At 33.0% G+C, this 19,755-nt stretch overlaps 1 protein-coding gene across 3 annotated transcripts in view; it reads left to right on the forward strand.

The window, feature by feature from the left end:
- Window positions 1-19,755, forward strand: part of LOC129975733 (fatty-acid amide hydrolase 2-A-like) — a 56,209-nt gene that overhangs the window by 9,435 nt on the left and 27,019 nt on the right. For 2 of the 3 annotated variants that reach the window (XM_056088918.1, XM_056088920.1), the window contains exon 2: window positions 19,230-19,430. In XM_056088918.1, coding sequence (XP_055944893.1) covers window positions 19,230-19,430 — 201 coding nt within the window. Of the gene's footprint in view, window positions 1-13,095; window positions 13,193-19,229; window positions 19,431-19,755 lie in introns of those variants that run through there. The other variant, XM_056088919.1, reaches the window with a different exon arrangement.

Raw genomic sequence — 19,755 nt, forward strand, 5'->3', positions numbered from 1 at the left:
TACAAAATTCTTGTATTTCGTATTGTAAAAAATATTTAATTCTTTCTGTCGTTTAAGCGAATCATTTTTCATCTTTAATGCATTGTATTTATTTCTATCGAAACTCAAACGATTATTTAACAAAATGTAAATGTATTCTGTAAAAATGTAAATGTATTCTGGTAGTCAAGAATTATTTTCTTTTTACTTTCTTTCTTTCTTTTTTTGGAAAAAGTGAAGTCATTCTACAATGCAACAGATGCTTTTTTTATTTGTACTTTCTGCGACCGTGAGAGAATGTATTCTTTAGAAAGAAGTAAAATCAAGTGACGTCGTACCTGATCCAGCAATATAACCGCTGATGTCTTCAGTATTTTTGCGGTTTCAATTCCAGTTTTCGTTCCATTTCGAGGTTCAGATTCAGTTTCTTATTGTTTCCTATGATTCTTCCTCTCATGGTTCGCAATTGCAGTTCTTTCTGGAACTAACTTCTACAGCTTCAAGAATAGAATCAATTTATGTGATCTTGATTCGAAAGTTATTTTTTTTCTAATTGACCATCTCCATTTATCTTCATTTCTTAAGTTACATTTTTAACGATTGTTGTTTTGCCATTAAAGGAGTTAAATATTTATGCCATGGTATTTAAGAACAATACCTTTAATAGAAATTGGGTACTGGAGTCAGATACGGCCTAAGTTACCTAAAACTTATTATGAATATGTATTTATTTCTGCGCGCATGTGTCTGCATATGTTAGCACGTTACAGGCAAGACCATTTGATCTAGTGTTCCAAATTTAGCACATACTATATAGAAATGTATCGCATCGGCATACCACAGCTTTTGCTATTTGCGAATGCGCAGTTTGAGGTTTTCGCACATGCGCGGATAAGTGCAAGGCACAGATACTGCTGTTTTACGCATGCGCGAATCGTAGTAAGAAAATAATTAAAATCGCAATTATAAAATTCCTTTTTTTTATTTTGGTATGATTTTAATATGCTAAAACTTTCCTCAATAAATGCCCTTCAAAATGGTACAAATATCTCCAATTTCAAATAAATATTTCTCAAATTTTTCTCTTTCAGACATACAGGAGACTTCATTCTATAGTATGTATAGATAGTAATTCGATAATTTTTTAGTATTAAGGCATTTATTATTTTATATATGATTTTCATACATCCAGTTCCGAACCCATCCAAAAAACGTTCAGAAATAGGAGGAGGAGTTTTTTTGAAAGAATTAAGGTTTTCACTTACTGAACCTCAGAGAAATCGCGGTTGAAACATAAGATATACATCGAATTTTCTCTTCTTGAGCCGCAAACAAAAAAAAGTAAAGTTATGTTATCGGATATGTTACATCTTCCAAAAATAAAACGGTTGTGTGAATTTTTTTTTCTTTTTTACATATGTAGCCATTAAATCATTTTAGCATATTATAGGGAACTGATGTATAAAAAAGTTTAAGGTTAAAAATGTTTAGTTTAATGCTACATTACGATCCATAAGTGAAAATAAAACTATCAGGTAAATAGATGAATTAATATTTCAATATAAATCAGTAATTAATTATACTTTATATATGATGGCGATTTTAATAATTCAAAGCAAATACGTTATAATGCGAATATTTTTAATTCTAAAAATTTCGCATTTTTTATCTTCTCATATACTTAGAATAGAATAAGTATGGTAATAGTAAAAAAGGTTGAAAGGTCGAAACACACATTTTTGAAAAATATTCGTCTGTCTGTCTGTGACAAAGATAACTTAAAAACGCCTTGAGCCATATAGTTGAAATTTCGTATATGGTCTTTACACAAAATGTGCAGATTTCTGTCAAATTTTGAGTAAAATCTGTTCAGAGGAAGTCAGTCTGTCCGGCTATATGAATACAAGTTAAAACGATGATTATGAAACGAGTGAGATGCATAAAATTTGATACATAGATTTAACATCTATAATGTAAACATCCGCCAAATTTTGAGCCAAATCCATCAATAAGTCCGCCAATCCGCCTGTCGGTTTATACTGTCAGAAACACGAAAACGCGATAACTCAAAGACGCACTGACTTAAATATATGAAATTTGGCATCCATTTCAAAATACAAATTCGAGGTTCAGACACTATTAATCACATCCCAGGAATGAATCGCCAAATAACTCGCCAAGAATAACACGCTTCAGTAAAAATGCTAACTTCATGCAAAAAAATAATATGCTGTATCTATTGTATGCTAATGTTATGCAAGGCATTATCTGGTACAAAATATGCATTAAAATGTATGCGAGAAAGTTTTGGAGAGACCACGATTGCTGATTTAAAAATAAATTCACTTATTTGGCAACTAGACTAAAAAATTTTTTATCATCCTGTGACTCCCTTCAGCCCAGCTGCCTCGTCTATTTACTTGGAAATCTATCACTTTCTTTCTTTCGACACAGAATATCCACGAACTTAGAATCTCTATGATTCCCTGTCAGTTGAAAGGATATACGTGGGAAGATTTAGTAAGAAGAAAAATAAATGTACAGTTTACATACGGTACGCAAAAAAATAACTATATGCAATATAATGATGATAAAAGGAAGTGTTCGGTGGGGAGTACGAGTTGAAGAATTCTGTTGAAGTTAATATTTCTTGGAGGAGGGCTTGATTGAGGTACGAGATGAAAATTTATTCTTGGTTTCGTTCTTTCTGTTCAAGGCTGACAGATTCTCCAAGAACCGCGCAAGATTTCTAATTTTGACTTTAGACATCTTGTTTCCCATAGCGTTGATCCACCAGATTCGTTCGAGGTCGTGGGTGGATTTGTTAAGATGGAGAGATGTGGTGAGAGGGCAGCTAATGGTATAATGAAGTGGATTGCCTATTTCGCCGGCGTCCTTACATAGGGGTAGCGAATCTTCCCAGTGATCTGGGCGTCCAGGGTTCGAATCCCGGTTCGGGCATGGTTGTTCTTCATCTATCTGTGAGGTGTGTGAATGTGCCCCCCCCCCTATAAAAAGGGGTTGTGCAAGCGAATGTGTGAGTTTCATCATCATATGAGCTAGAAGTCAGACTTCTGCCCTCAGGTGCTCAGGGGTCTTTACCCTCAGAAGCTACTGCACCCCTATTCCGTGGTAACGCGGACACGACATCATCATCATCGCCTTCTTCACGGCAGCCACAGTTGTCCGATACTTAATATTAAATCGCTTGAAGTACGAAGGAAAAGGGCCATGTCCAGTTGTAAAGATAATATCTAGCCTTTTCCAAGATGATAGGTTAAAGGAGACTTTGGAAATAATAAATGTTTCTGACAGTTGAGCCATTGTCCCATTCTTCTTACCATCGCTGTAGACTCAATTTATTTAGTATACTTTTAAGGCGGCTACTCGGAGCTGGATATTGAACGGGCGGACCAGTAGAAATGGCCTGTTAAGGAAGGACCGGAAGGGCCTGGCTAAGGAATTTGAAGCCTCGTGCCGTTATGGCCCAGGTATGCTTTAACCCATACTAACTGAATAAAAAGGCTGGCAGAGTGCAATGGCTTGAATTTCCTGCACAATTGGGCTTGAGGTGGAAAAGGAGTAAATCTCTTTTAAACTGGGCTCACTATCGCTCCATATTTTAGCAATGTGATCGAATTTACTATTCCATTTGCATACTTCCTTAATGGTCAGCAGCTCGGCCTGAAAGATAGGATTCTTTTCGTTCAGTTTGCCGAGCCACTGAGGAGTGAGTTGGTCGTTTTGGAAGACGCGGAAATCGATCACTGTAGAACTTTGTAACTACTATTTACTGAAGAGATAATATTCAAAATTTTCCTTTCTCCCTTTCCTATTGTAATGATCCTGAATTAGTCCTCCACTTCCTGTTATTGAACCTTGTGTTTTAGCATAAAAATTTTCATATCGTTCTATCTCCATGACTACAATGTAACTATCTGCAACTACCGATATAACTGTCAGTACATGTATTTCTTTATTAATTCATGCTCTTCAGGAAATTCCTCTTGGCACTAGAAGATAAGCCCGTCTAGACGATTTTTTTAAAATATCGTTATCAATATTTCAGATATGACAATCATCATTTAACTAACGAAAATTGTAGGGGAAAATATCGTACACATTGGCAAAGTACTTAAGAAATAGAAAAAAATAATTACAGTTCATTTTAAATGTAAAAATATAATCACATTAGAAGCTTTGTTTCCTTGCAATAAGTGCTTATCTATCCTTAATGCTCACGAAGATCCAAATCGAAACTAATCACAAAAAATAGGATTGAAACAAATACTGAACCACTAACAGAAAAAAAAAATGACATGTCAAATACAGATTTTTTAAAAAAATGCCGAAAGAAAATATTGGCAATAAATTTTTGCTTGAACCATGAAAGAAGACTATAATGCATCAGTGTAAACATAAAATAAATAAAAAAAAAATTGCAGATCTAAGCTCACTGATTTCCCCCCACTTATTTATGATTAGGGTTTTCGTAAATTTATATAAACTATATAGCTTAAACACAAAAGAAACCTGTATTTGTTAAAAGACAAAACGGAAGTTGGATTTCGTATCCGATAATGACTTAGATTAAAAGAGTGGGTATATATATATATATATATATATATATATATATATATATATATATATATATATATATATATATATATATATATATATATATATATATATATATATATATATATATATATATATATATAAGTAACCAATCTAAAGTAAGAAATATTTTGAAAACGAAACGAAATTGTTTCGGAATCTCAACTAAAAATTATTCCTAATTCAAACTAAAACCAAAAAAGGAACAGTAAAAACACCGTAGTATTTAGAGAGCGCAAATGCAGCTACTTCTAAAACACAGATGAATAAAGACAAAAGTAATAAAAATCAAGTTAATAGAAAAATCAAATTAAACCAAATAAAAAAGAATCCCGCCCGAAGACTTTTTCAAGGGTCACCCTCAGGCTGGGATTCAAAAAAAAGGATTTTTTCTGTGAAAGAATACAGACTAGATAGTCTAATAATGATTCCTCGTGACCCGAAAATCCCCTGAAATTAGGCCCAAGAGATATATACCATTTTAACAGAAAGGAAAATACACAACAATAAATTAGAAGAATACATCCCCTAATAAGCAAAAATAACAAAAATATTCCTAAAAATAACTGGCTAGAGTTATGTAATTTTAATATTATTGAAAATTACGTTTTTAATGGAATTAATTTTTATAAACAAGTTAAGGCCATTCCAATGGGAACAGCTTTCTCAAGTGCTTTAGCTATCATTTCTAAACAGATTTAATACAAAATTTTATTTTCTTCATTGTTTATGTTATTTAATTATCATGGAATCAGACAGTGAACCATAGAAAATTTTTATAAATGGATTCCTCTCAAAATGTGACAGAAATCTATAAATTTGATGTTCAGATCATTTATCAAGTCTCATTTGTCTAGACTAAATCGTTTTTGAGTTATTGTGTTCACAGACAGATAGACATAATTCCAAAAATGTGTTTTTCGGATTCATTGAGGTTTGAAATGTAAAGATTCTTTAAAATTTCAAGGCGATTTTTTTTAATTACTATATTTTTCCCTTGTAAACTTTGTATACGAGAAAATAACATGCCTGCTCCATATCTGCTACTATATGCAATATAATATTCATAACTCTTTCTAATAGCTCTGGATTGAGATTTAGGGCTGCGATGGCCTGGTGGCCGGAGGGTTTCAGGTTCGAGACCCCGATACCACCGTCATGTAACCGGATCTGGGGCACGCTAAATCCATCGGGGCCGAACAGCCCCCCACTGGTGTGGTGTGGAAATTTCAGGTGTTTTCATCACCTGACCGCGGCTCAAAATTACGAGCTCGGTCTCAAGATAGCATGAGTGTTGCTTTAAAACGAGACGTTAATATATTTAAACTGAACTAGATTGAGATTCGGCACTGCAAAAAAAACAAACAAACAAAACAAATTAATGATTTTTTAAAGGATCTTTTATAGAATGTTCACTAATACTGCTCATTTCAGGATCCCTAGACTAGCACTTTTCTATGATTGTACTTCACTAAGGGGAGGTACGCAGAAAAATGTTATTGCGCCTTCTAATACCGCGGGTAATCTTAATTTACTCTGTTGCTAAATGTAAACTTCTCCTCCTTTCATTTTCCCTCTCATCTCCTTTTTTGATGAAATAAACTCCTCCTGACACATGCGCAAAGACGCGGAGGGTTTCCTTATTCGAGAACGAACAGTAGCAATGATCACGCGCAACTTTCTCGTGATGTATCTGTATGGCAATTGAATGAAACAAATAATATAATAATTGTCCTAAATTATTCAAAATTCTTCATCTATTTCCTCTTTAAGATAATCGCTAATTTTTAAACAAACTTCTTTATACATTCGGTAAATTAAAAGATTTTCCTTAAATTTTTTAAAATTTAAATTGTACATTCTATTATAAGCTATCTCATAATGATCACCAAATTTTCCAATTAAGTCATTAAACGGAAATTTAATGTCATAAGGCCATCTTTAAAAATAACATATTTATCAGATTTGTCCCAATTTTCCTTTCTTTAAAAATAACATATTTATTAGATTAATCCTAATTTTCCCTTTTTTATTTCATGTTGATATCTATGGCGCCAGAGCTTTCACCTAATAATTCTAAATACAATCGCGCCATTTTGTTATGTGGTTCAGTGGTTTTAATTACCTACGATCTAACAACTAAAATCTATTTTCTAACTATCAAAAATCAACGGTATCATTGACGAACACGAAAACCAACACGAACACAAAGATACATCTTTCACCGTTACATCTCCAATTAGACATAACGAATCTGAATAGTTAATAATAAAAAATCGTATCTAAGTTCTAGAAAAAATGCGCATGCGCCGTTTCCATGACAACCAAGCTAGAATTGGGAAAAGGCGTCTCTAAGACGGAACGTTTTATTTTCATCATTAATTTCATCATAGTTTATGAGGTATTGAATTAAGATATTCATCTGAATTAACTGTAACCTTATTCAATGCTACTTTCATCACGTCTTAGTTTGCCGAATGATCATCTTTAAAGTAGCATTTCAAACATTTAGAATCGAGTCCAAAATGCTCTGACAGGCTACCAATGTAACGGATAATTTTCGAACTTTATCCATGATAATTTTCCACTGTTAATCATTTCCGATCATTATAGGAAGTAGGTTCCTTACTGCCGGCGTCCTGGCATAGGGGTAGCGCGTCTTCCCCGTGATCTGGGCGTCCCGGGTTCGAGTCCCGGTTTGGGCGTGGTTGTTCTTCTGTTGTTCTATCTGTGAGATGTGTGAATGTGCCCTCCTGTAAAAAGGGGTTGTGCAAGCGAATGAATGATGCGTGAGTGGCAAAGTCGTACTCTTGGCCCTAGTTGGCGCTGCTATAAAAAATAAGAGACGTTCCCCTCAGGCTTAAATCGCTGTCTTCGTAACAGCGGGCTTGTCAGTGGCAAGTGCCATAAGAAACAAACAAACAAACAAGGTTCCTTACTGATCGATAATCAACGGTTCACTAATCATGTCAATAATATTAATTTTCTTACGTCAATCAAGATGTAATTGGTTACGTAAGTCGACCAAGATATAATTAGTAACTTATATCAACCCATTACCTCTTATTACAACAAAAGAACGCATTTTTTAAAGTTAAACTTAGGCTTTAAATATAGACCATTCTTATTGGTGAGCAGGTTCTGAAAATTGGGGAAATCGGGTCATTTGTTAAGGCTGGGAACTCTGCCAAAATTTTAATTTGCAACATCTTGAAAATGAATCTTTATCGATGATCCGAATTATAAATTGGCAAAATCGGACTGGTGGTTAAGGCTGAGGGACTGATGTTTTAGTTTTCCTGATAAATTTAAATACAGGAAATGTCGTTTTTATCAGCTAAGCACATGCTTTTTCTCCCTTATATGGAATTTTAATTAGTGTAATATTAATATTCCTATACTTCAACTATCGAATGCCCTTAAATCGAAAAGCTTTTCAAAACTATGGATGATCCATTTCTTATTTCAATACGGGTGTAGTAGAGCAGAAAATGTGAAATTTTCAGTTTTTTTTTACTTCTATAATCTTTATATTCCTTTCTTATGAAACCAGCTCAATGACGAAAATACGATACCTAGCATTGACTTTTTCCTCATTATGCAAATAATCGTTATGCTTTCCTTTAAAAAATCACATTTTTGGAGAACTCTGATGTATTTAAGTTTCCATACGTAAAAAAGCACATTTATTTCACATTACGGTAAAGACTCTACATCACGTAAGCTATTATGTCTTACAGATGAGTCATAGCGAATGACAGTTCACCCCCTCCCATCATTTCTTTCGAATTCGAACATTAAATGCTCATTAATACTTAAACATATTAAATGCTTCAGTAGATATTGTTGTTTATTTTGAGGAATGGTAGATTGATAATGTATCTTTCCTTTTGATGCTGAATTTTTGTGCTTGATAGTTATATATTCAGCATCAAATATGTATAGGACCTATAGCACCATCAAATAGGTATAGGTTTTTTGCATCCTACATGAGGATGTAATTAAAATATCAAAACAAGAGGATTTTTTTTGTATTCTTGTGTTTTTCAACAAATAGGTTCTCTTCAAATGGGTTGACCTTTGCTTTATATTCCTGAAAACTAAAGCAAACAAGAACCAGTGGGTCTCCCCGAAACTTTCTCGCATGCTCTACAATAAAATTGGGACCTTGGGTACTAATACTTTGCATGTCACTGGTGAATGATAGTTACAGCACATAAATCTTTGGTATGGTATGGTATAGTTAAGGTTTTCTGGCACAAGGTCCAATTTAGGACAGGATGTGCCATCCACAAGGATATTTAAATAGGCATAGAGGAGAGTAAGCATGAAGAGAGTAAAGATCCCTGGGTACCTCGGGGTTGGGACACCCGTACTCACCTGAAAAAGGTGAGTCCCTGAGAGATCATAAATCTTTGGAATATAGCATTTTTACTGAATTTATTGCGAGAATCTGAATTTTGAAGCCTTTTTTTCGACGACCGATTATCAAAACTGGAAACAAAACTGCAGTTTCAGTCACAAAATGACTGATTTTTATTGACTTCTATCATTGCGATCAGGAGTTAGTGTGTTTACATGTACGAGAAAGGATAGACCAACAGACAGTCAACCATTTGTCGGATTTGGTTCAAATTTTGATAAGTATTGTTACGAAATTTCCCGGGGTTCGTTTAGATAGTGGAAGTTATATGGTGTGGAGAACACTCAATCAGCAGGAGGCAGTAGAAAATAAAACAACGATGTTTATTTACACGAAGACACACAGGACAGCACAAAGACGACAACTATATACAGCACAAAAGACGATTATCTTCAGCCGAGACGTGCAGCATACAACCAGACTCTACTGCAGACAGTAGCGCACAGCTTAGTTCAGCACTAGCGTTACTCCGTCGCTGCTCTGCTTTCCTCTGGAAGGCCAGTTCTGTACCGTCGATTCCGACTACTCTACTCAATTACTCCCACTCCCCGGCTGCTGCAGCTCCTTTTATAGGTCTCAGGAGGCGGGGCTAGAAACCTCTCAACCAAGCAGGAACGTCTGAGGCGTAACTCAGCTCCTACTGGACGGATCGGGAAAATTATCGATGTTTCGGGTATAATCTATTTTGGCGCCAAAGTCGCCAAGCTCTGGGACCTCCTATGGAACCAACTATGCTGGGAAGCCACATCACAGATTCGTAACAATATCTATATTTTAGTTGCTAAATCTGTTCATTAAATTTTACGCACCTTATTCTTTGAGTTTCGTAGCCATCAAGTCGACTTGTACTCGAACAGCCAGATAGGCAGAATTGCTGAGAATGAGCTTATTTGACAAATATATGCAATTTGGTAATAATTCTATACACCAAATTTCAGCCGATTAGGTTAAAAAACGTTTCATTGGCCAAAAGTCGCTCGACTAGTTAGAAAAATAGATAAAGACCGTATAACTAGAGGAAGAGGAGCCAAACGCGTTGCGTTTTCAGATTAGTTTAATTTTTTTGCTTTCTAATGATTTAAAGAACAGAGACGTTCTTAATTTCAGCAAACTGAAATGTAATATCGTTTAATAGTTTTTATGATTATTTTTGGTAGTCACTGAGGTTCAATTTTTTTCTTTGATGACAAGCTTTGCATTATAAAATTTAAATCATGCTAAAAATGGTCATTGTTAAAAACATCTTATTGAAAAATACTTTCAACACAAAATTTTTCGAACGTGAGATACTGGAACCATTATTCATTACTCGAATTGATATTAAATGCTTTTTGATTAATGTAGCTATGGTATATGCAACTTAAAAACCAGTGGGTGTTGTCTCCCGAAAACTTTCTCGCATACTCTCTAATAAAGTTGATATCCAAGAAAGCGTCTCCCTTGTCATTGACGTACAATAGTTAAGAAATACTAAATTTTGGTTTAGATTTAGATTTAGATTTAGATTTCTGGTGCAAGATCCTGTTGCAGAATATGCTGCGCCGAAGCAACTTAAAATTTTCACAGCAAGATAAAAAGTAGTTTATCTTTACAAGAAGTGCAACTGACAGGGTTCAAACTAGTCAAAAGTTAAGGATAGAAGGTATTAAAACTGTAAGTTAAATTTCATGGATGATACCAACATCTTTCATGTACGAAAAAACGTTTGGATGATGCGACTCACCCAATAAAAAATCTAAGGTAAAATTGTTGGACTTAAAATGCTTCCAACGAAGATCGGTAAAACTTGCGCATTCTATTAAAATGTGTCGGATTGTTAAAATGCCTCCACAATTAAAACAAACTGGCGGTGGCTTTGCAAAAAGTAAAAATCTATGTGTCAAGCGAGTGTGACCAATGCGTAGTCGGGATAAAATTACATCATATTTTCTGCTTAGTTTTGAAGACCAGTTGGCCAATTGTGGTTTAATAGAGTGAAGCTTGTTGTTAGTTTCCATGTCCCATTGATTTTGCCATTGGCGATAGCACCAATGAATAATAGCTGTACGCATATCTTTATAAGAAATACGTTGGGGCAAAATGACGCTCGCTGACTTAGCTGCTGTATCTGCGATTTCATTTCCAGAAATACCCATGTGCGAACGGATCCAGGAAAGCAAAATTCTAATGTTTTTCAAATATAGAAGACGGTATATCTTCTTCACTTCTTGTAGAAGTGGATGACCGAGAGATATAGAGTTTAATCTTTTGACTTTTAAGTTTTTAAAGTTTAGTCTTTGACTTTGAAAAGAGACTAACTTTTGGCAAGAGTTCAGCATTATTATAGAATCTATCGTGCCATCCTTCGGGACTTTTTTTCGATTAAGCCCTGGCATGCAGTTAATAGTATCAGAAAATCCAATTTGTGTTTCAGACGCGCTTTTCCAACAGATTCCAGCAGAATTTTAACGCAAAACTGCATTTGTAGTCATAAAAATCCCATGCCAAATTTTATATATTTCAGTCATTGCGTTTTTGTGTTGTCACGTTAACACCTTTCTGAAAGTGCAGACTGACAGGCAGTCAATCCGCTGTTGGTTTTGTCTCAAAATTTGTTAGGTAGCTACAATATAAATATTAAATTTGTATATAGAATTTTATCTATCTTCTTCTCTTCATTTTTGTATTTGGGCAGAGGACATACAGACTTCCTCTAAACGATTTTACTCAAAATTTGATAGAAATCTACAAATTTGATATAAAAACCGTATACCAAATTTCATCCGGCTAGATCAAAGCGTTTTTGAGTTATCTTTGTCATAGACAGACGTATGGACATTTGGAAATGGATGGGCATTTTCCAAAAGTGTGTTTTTCAAACTCAGAGAAGTTTAAAACATGGAGATTCGTCGAAACCTGAAGTTCGAAGTTTTGTCGATTTTTATACTACGTATACGTGAACGTAATTAAAAATTCATTAAATTAGAAATAATTCAGTTAATTTATTTATATGAATTACGTTGTTGTTACTTATGGCACAAGCCCGCTGTTACGAAGACAGCGATTTTAAGCCGGAGGGGGAGCGTCTCTTGTTTTTATAGTAGCGCCATCTGGGGCCAAGAGAACGACTTAGCTCCTACACACACGTCACAACCCTTTTTTAAGGGGTTGTGACTTCATTCACTCATCCACAGACCGTAATTTAAACCTGAATCAGAAAACGATCACCCCTGATCCAGTACCTCCAACGGTATTTCTCTCGACATGGAGGATTTTGCGACCACGACGGATTTATACGTGCGTCAGCCATCAAGCACGCAGGAATTTTATAGCTATGATGAAAGCGAAGTAAAAAAAATCACATTAAAACATTTTATTTATTTAAAATATAGTTTGTTTTATTATTGGTAAGGAATTAAATTTTCATGTTGAAACAAGGGATACTGTGATCGTTTTTTCAAAATCTTAAACGAGATTAGGTATCTAACTGCAAATTCTGTTGTTGCTTATATGGCACTTATCATAGACAAGCCCGCTGAAAGAAGACAGCGATTTCAAACGTCTCTTGTTTCTGTAGAGTGATCTATGGCCGAGAGTGTTTCTTTGCTACTCACGCATCAATCTCGCAGGGCGAACTTCATTAACAGGGTGTAAATTAGACTTGAATCAGAGAGCGATCATCATTGGTCGAGAGACCATAGTTGTATTGTTTCGACTTGAGGACACTATTGTTACGACAGAATTCTACATAACAGCCGACTTGTAAAGGAAGACTTCGCCCGGCGGGGTTCGAACTCGCAACCTAAGGAATGCGAATCCAACGCTCTACCAACCAGGCTATCCCGGCCCTTAAATAAATTATAAAGAATTAAATTACAATCTATAAAAAATATCTGATTGGAATGGGAAGATCAAAGTCCCACTCCTAAACTTTAATTGTTGAAGGGCCCATGCTGGGTTTAACTGCAAATAGAGTAATCTTTCCCTATATAAAAATAGCATGGCGGAAAAATCGTTAATTAATGACATGTTTTGATCATTAGTCTGAAGCTTATTAGTGAATCTGAAACAGTACCGCTATATGTAGGCGGGTATAGAGAATTCTCGGATGAAAAAATATTGTGTTAGAGAAATTAAATTTCACACTGGTGGCATCGAGACGGAAGATTAGGTCGGGCTTTGTATATTCTAACAGTAAGTATTGGAATTTTAATATATGTCTAAAATTTGCTGGAATTAATTTATTAAAATAGAGCTGCTGATTTTTAATGCTTAAAATATGGTTCTTCAACTTTTAAATTAAATGCCAGATAAAATCTCATAAAAAAAAAGAAATATCACAAAAAAACATGAATGCTTTCTTTTTAAAGTTGTTTACTGATAATTTTTTTTTCTTGTTACTAAATGCTTTTATTTAAATTTTAATGTTTCATATTCGTAAGATGAAATATTGAAATCGATTTTTCTGCCTAACTTACTCGTGTATTTTGATTTTTGAAATTTTGTATAGTAATTGTATCCTAAGATAACAAAATATTTCAATAATTTTGACGGCTTTAAACATCAATTTATGTATTAATTCACCTAAAAACTGATTTTACAAAGGTGATTATATCAAGAAATGAATTTGAGAAATGTCAGTTTTTAGATATCATAATAATAGTAACCGAGAATTATGAAATATATGACCTATTCATTATAAAGGAGGAATACAGATAAAAGCTTTCTATTATTATAAAAACAATAATAACAATAAATAAATAATAATAAAAAAGTTTTAAAAACTAGTTTTTAGTCTAATAAAATTCATCGATGCATTGTAATCATAGCAAAATAATTTTTGGATATTCATTCAAAATTAAAATATTTTATAAACGAGAATACAATTCTAGCACACTTGAAGTCAGAATTTTATGCTTTTACAAATTTGTTTTGACGTCCAAACTTTTAGTGAAAAAAATTAATAAATTGTAATTATTATAAGTTGCTAACAATTAAAATCTTTCTTAGGATTAAAAAAATTATAAATTATTATAAAAGATTATTTACTAATTTTGTAGAATAGTAGATCAAATGTATATTTTATGCTTTGAAATCTAGAGAAATGCCGTAGGTAAGTTTCTTTACAATTTTATCTCTTTAAAATATATATGTGAAATCAACGAAATCAGGCTGATTTGCCATAGTTATCGCCTGTAAGCGCTGCAATGCCTGAGCTAGTCGCAAACAATATCTCGAAAATTAAAGTTTGAACATTAAAAAATTATTTTATAAAAGCATTTTTATCTATATATTAACACATCATTTATTGGGACATTTTTGTTAACGCATTTGATAGGCGATTTTTTGTAAAAATGCCAACGTAAGAATTTGAATATAATTAAATACAAACAATTGTATTATGTTGTTTAAGAAATGTATTCATTAAAAACATTTTTTATGCTATCGAAGTATATTAATCCCAGGATCCTCTTCAGGTCACTATATTTATAACATAAAAATATTTAAAATCATATCATAAATGATATAATTAAATACAAACAATTGTATTATGTTGTTTAAGAAATGTATTTATTTAAAACATTTTTTATGCTATCGAAGTATATTAATCTCAAGATCCTCTTCACGTCACTATATTTATAACATAAGCCTATTTAAAGTCATATCATAAATGATATATGATTTTATAGTCTGTTAATGCCACATGCTCATTTGTAAAGAATGCACATCGGAAAAATCGTTTCCAAAAATTAATTAATAAAATTAACATAATGTTCCCGCATGAATAAGTATTCTTTATGATAAAAGTATTGAATTATTTTAAAATGTAATTTTTGTTAAGAAAAAAAAATATTTCATTTCCCCTGCTCAAAAGGCTTTTTTTTTTAAATTCAAGTTTGCTTAGTTAAAAATTTTTTTACATGGTCTCAAAATTGCACTATCGAAATATATACATCGTATCTAAAAATTAATTTAAAACTTTGAAACAAATGAATGAAGCAAAATTCAAAAGCAAAGTTTAAATACAATACTGAATCAAAATTAGAATACTTATTTTGGAATATCCAATATACTTTTGCTAAAACATTTTTACAAGCTTTCTTTGAATTAGATTAACGATTGCTTTCAAGATAAAATCTAATCGACTGCAAACAATTATTTATTTATTAATATACATCTGTAATTATTCTCTGTATTAGAACAGTATTTTCCTTCAATATAACATCTGAAGGAAAATAAACAGGACTATTAACAGGAATTAATTAATGCAATTACTCTCTATATTAAAATGGTTATTTCCTCCAGTGCAACCTCTGAATGAATGTTGACAAGATTACTAGCAGGAATTCACTAATACAATTCTGTAATTACTGTCTATATTGCAATGGTAATTTCCTCCAGTACTACATCTGAATGATTGCAAACAAGATTACTGGCAGGAATTCACTAATAAAATTCTGTAATTACTGTCTATATTGCAATGGTAATTTCCTCCAGTACTACATCTGAATGATTGCAAACAAGATTACTGGCAGAAATTCACTAATACAATTCTGTAATTACTGTCTATATTGCAATGGTAATTTCCTCCAGTACTACATCTGAATGATTGCAAACAAGATTACTGGCAGAAATTCACTAATACAATTCTGTAATTACTGTCTATATTGCAATGGTAATTTCCTCCAGTACTACATCTGAATGATTGCAAACAAGATTACTGGCAGGAATTCACTAATACAATTCTGTAATTACTGTCTATATTGCAATGGTAATTTCCTCCAGTACTACATCTGAATGATTGCAAACAAGATTACTGGCAGAAATTCACTAATACAATTCTGTAATTACTGTCTATATTGCAATGGTAATTTCCTCCAGTACTACATCTGAATGATTGCAAACAAGATTACTGGCAGGAATTCACTAATACAATTCTGTAATTACTGTCTATATTGCAATGGTAATTTCCTCCAGTACTACATCTGAATGATTGCAAACAAGATTACTGGCAGGAATTCACTAATACAATTCTGTAATTACTGTCTATATTGCAATGGTAATTTCCTCCAGTACTACATCTGAATGATTGCAAACAAGATTACTGGCAGAAATTCACTAATACAATTCTGTAATTACTGTCTATATTGCAATGGTAATTTCCTCCAGTACTACATCTGAATGATTGCAAACAAGATTACTGGCAGGAATTCACTAATACAATTCTGTAATTACTGTCTATATTGCAATGGTAATTTCCTCCAGTACTACATCTGAATGATTGCAAACAAGATTACTGGCAGGAATTCACTAATACAATTCTGTAATTACTGTCTATATTGCAATGGTAATTTCCTCCAGTACTACATCTGAATGATTGCAAACAAGATTACTGGCAGAAATTCACCAATATAATTATGTAATCATTCTCTATATTAGATTAATAGTTTCTTCCAATATACAATACTGTGCAAATTAATTGGGACAAACAGATTTTTAAAGAAAATTGTTCCTTTCTCGGGGATTTTCTGTCTCAAACCGTTTTCAACTGCATTTTCTTAGAACGTGTGACTGCCCTTGACTATCTAAACCGGTTTGACCACGTGATCATGACATGTCGAAATTTTTTCCCTTCAGTTGCTGTAAAAAGTGGTCGCTTGTGTGAATTGTCTCCTTCTGACGTGCATTAAAAAAATGGATATCACTCCCAGGAAAAGGACTAGAATTGTTACCCTTAGTCAGCATACTTCTATGGCTGTGAGGGATATTGCTGCAGTAATTGGAGTTGGAAAATCCAGTGTTTCTAGGATTATTAATCAGCAAAAGAATTTTGGGGCAGTGTCTCCAAAATGAAAGAGTAAATGTGGACGCAAACGCAAGACCACACTTCGAACAGACAAATTTCTTGTACGAAATAGTACAATGCATCCTTTCAAAACAAGTTGAGATATTCAGAGAGAATTATTAGCTACTGGTGTGAGTGTGGATTCATCTACAGTTCGACGAAGACTTAGTGAAGCTGGGAGATTTGCAAGAAAACAAATCGGAAAACAGTTATTAACACCTGCAATGAAGAAAAAAATATTTGGATTGGGATAGGAAATATCAATTCTGGACTGCACAAGATTGGAAGAAGGTTGTATTCAGCGATAAAACGCATTTTCTTGTGCAAGGGTTTCGACCAAGATTTGTCAGGCGAAGTGGTGGAGAACTCACCAGGGAACAACATCTTAGATGTTTTACGGTTATTTTACTTCTCAAAGACAGGTCAGCTTAGTACTAGTTGAAGAGATGATGAACTCTAAACAATACATTTCTATAATAGAAAGTAAAATTGTGCCTATGATGCAAACGTTCGATGGTAGTGTTGGTATCTTTCAACAAGATCTTGCTCCATGCCATCCTTCTAAGCTAACAACGAATTGTTTTCAAAAACAGAAAATAATGGTTTTGGATTGGCCTGGTAATTCTCCTGATGTAAATCCCAGCGAAAATTTGGTAAAGTAAAAATTTTGTCCCAGTAAAATGGACTGCTGAACAAAGAAAACAATGATTGAGAATGCTATAAAAGTTTGGTTTCGTGATGACGAGATCAAAAATTTATGTTCTAATTTAGTGGAATCCAAAACCGTGTACAGGATCTCATTCAAGCTAGAGGAGGACATATTTTGTATTAGATTGCTATACTGTGCATGTAAGTTAACCTATACTAATTAAACAACATTTGGGAAAATTTTTGTGTTTGTCCCAATTAATTTGCACAGTACTGTAATACCTGAAGGAAAGCAAACAACATACTACTGATAATTCATTAACACATTTTTGAAAGCATTCTTTAAATTTAACAATTCTCTCCAGTACAGTATCTAATGCACTTCAAACAAAATTACTAAGAGTAACCTACTAACACCTGCAACCTCCGGCACACTCCCGCAAAAACTCTTTATATTAGAATTAGAAATTAAACTATAAAAATAAACTGAAATTTTTGTCTTGAAAGCGAGTTTGTAACTTTTCTTTCGGATGCAACTCTACATGTAATCTATAGGCGGGAAAAAAAAAAAACTCATGAAAAACCTTTGTTCTGAAAGGAGTTTAGTTTAGAGATGCATAATCCACGATTTTTTGAATAACAAATAATATTGCTATTGTTATTTTTAAATATGCGTTCCAAATATCTGCTATTTCAATCATATTATTAATTAAAAATTATTACTTAATATTAAATATAAAATTTATTAATTGTAATTAATACTTAATTTACTAATTTAATTAACGTTGAATTAATTTATATGTTTCAGCTTACTTTTTAAAATTTTTTTTCTCAAAACTATTTATTTAATTTATTTATTAGAGTGAACCATTTTCTGGAAAAGATGAGTTAAAAATATATGTCATTTCTTTAAAATGTTTACTTTAGTCCTATATTCTACTAATAGATGGCGCCAGCAGTAAACAGAGTACATGTAATCAAAGTCAATCATGTCACGAGCAATTAAAAATGATCTGTATGGAACAGTACATCATCAAATACGAATATCGGTCACTCCCATAAAGTGGAGCGGTGACTTCGCACTTTCCAGTGAAGCCTCGCACTTTCCGGTGAAATCACCGCTCCGATAAATTTCAGTGATATGCAATTCAATGATACGATACGATAATTCCAATAACAGGTCCATTCACTTTTCAATCCGATCACAGATTTCTTTCGAGAGCTTCCATTGGACAGATCGTATCGATTGTTACTTTCCAGTGAAGTCACCGCTCCGGCAAATTTCAGTGATATCGATTGTTACTTTCTATCGTGATCCAAAACTTGTAATCGAAATATCACCAGTAAGATCGTATCAAGGATTTGAATCACACCCATCTTTGAAAAGTATTGATCACTTGTATTTGTGACTTTTTGATATTGGTTACGTAATAACCGCTCTGAAAATATTCGTCATCCCTAATTTAGTTTACTTTTGGGCTGGAATTCCACGATTTGTAGTTTATACAAAAAAGCTGTATGAAATTCTTAAGACACTGTATTCTTTTGAAATGAAATTCCGTAACTTCAAATTTGTCTCCAAAAGCTGTAGGAAATTCTTCTTCTGAAGGGAGTGTATAGTTGGTTTTCTTTGAAATAAAATTTTACAACCTGAAATTTCTCTATAAAAAAATTGAGTACATTTCTTATTTTTAAGGAAACATATTTTAAAGAGATGTTCTAATTATTTTTTTCTAGATGACTTCAAAATCCATCTTTATAGGAAAGAAAATCATTGTATATTGGTTCATTTATGCCATTATCAGTTTTTTGAATTGGATTGTGTCTTTTGTTGTGTTCATCTTGCGTGGAAGAAAAGGAAAGGTTGTGCCACCTGTTAAAAATCCTCTTTTGATGAAATCTGCTACCACATTAGCAGAAGAAATTCGTGAAGGCAAGGTAGGACTGTTTTTATCTTTTCACGTATTCCAGAAATTTATTAAAAATGATAAATTTGAAAGATATTTGAACTTTTATTTTATTATTTCTTTAAATCGTGCGTTTTTTTTTGTAAGTGGTTTCACTGAAAAATTATTAAAGGTTCAAGAATTCAACACCTCTTTGAATTTTTTTTACACTTTTTAAATTTTGGAATAAAAGAAAACGCCACCAAAATCATCTTCACTTGATATAATTCATTTAAATCTGCTAAATATTGCTACGGAAATTTTCCGAAAATCAAAGTCAAGATCAGTGGGTGTACAGTAAACAGAATCGGACAGGA

The sequence above is a fragment of the Argiope bruennichi genome, chromosome 7 (genome assembly GCF_947563725.1).
Source record: "Argiope bruennichi chromosome 7, qqArgBrue1.1, whole genome shotgun sequence".
Lineage (NCBI taxonomy): Eukaryota > Metazoa > Arthropoda > Arachnida > Araneae > Araneidae > Argiope > Argiope bruennichi.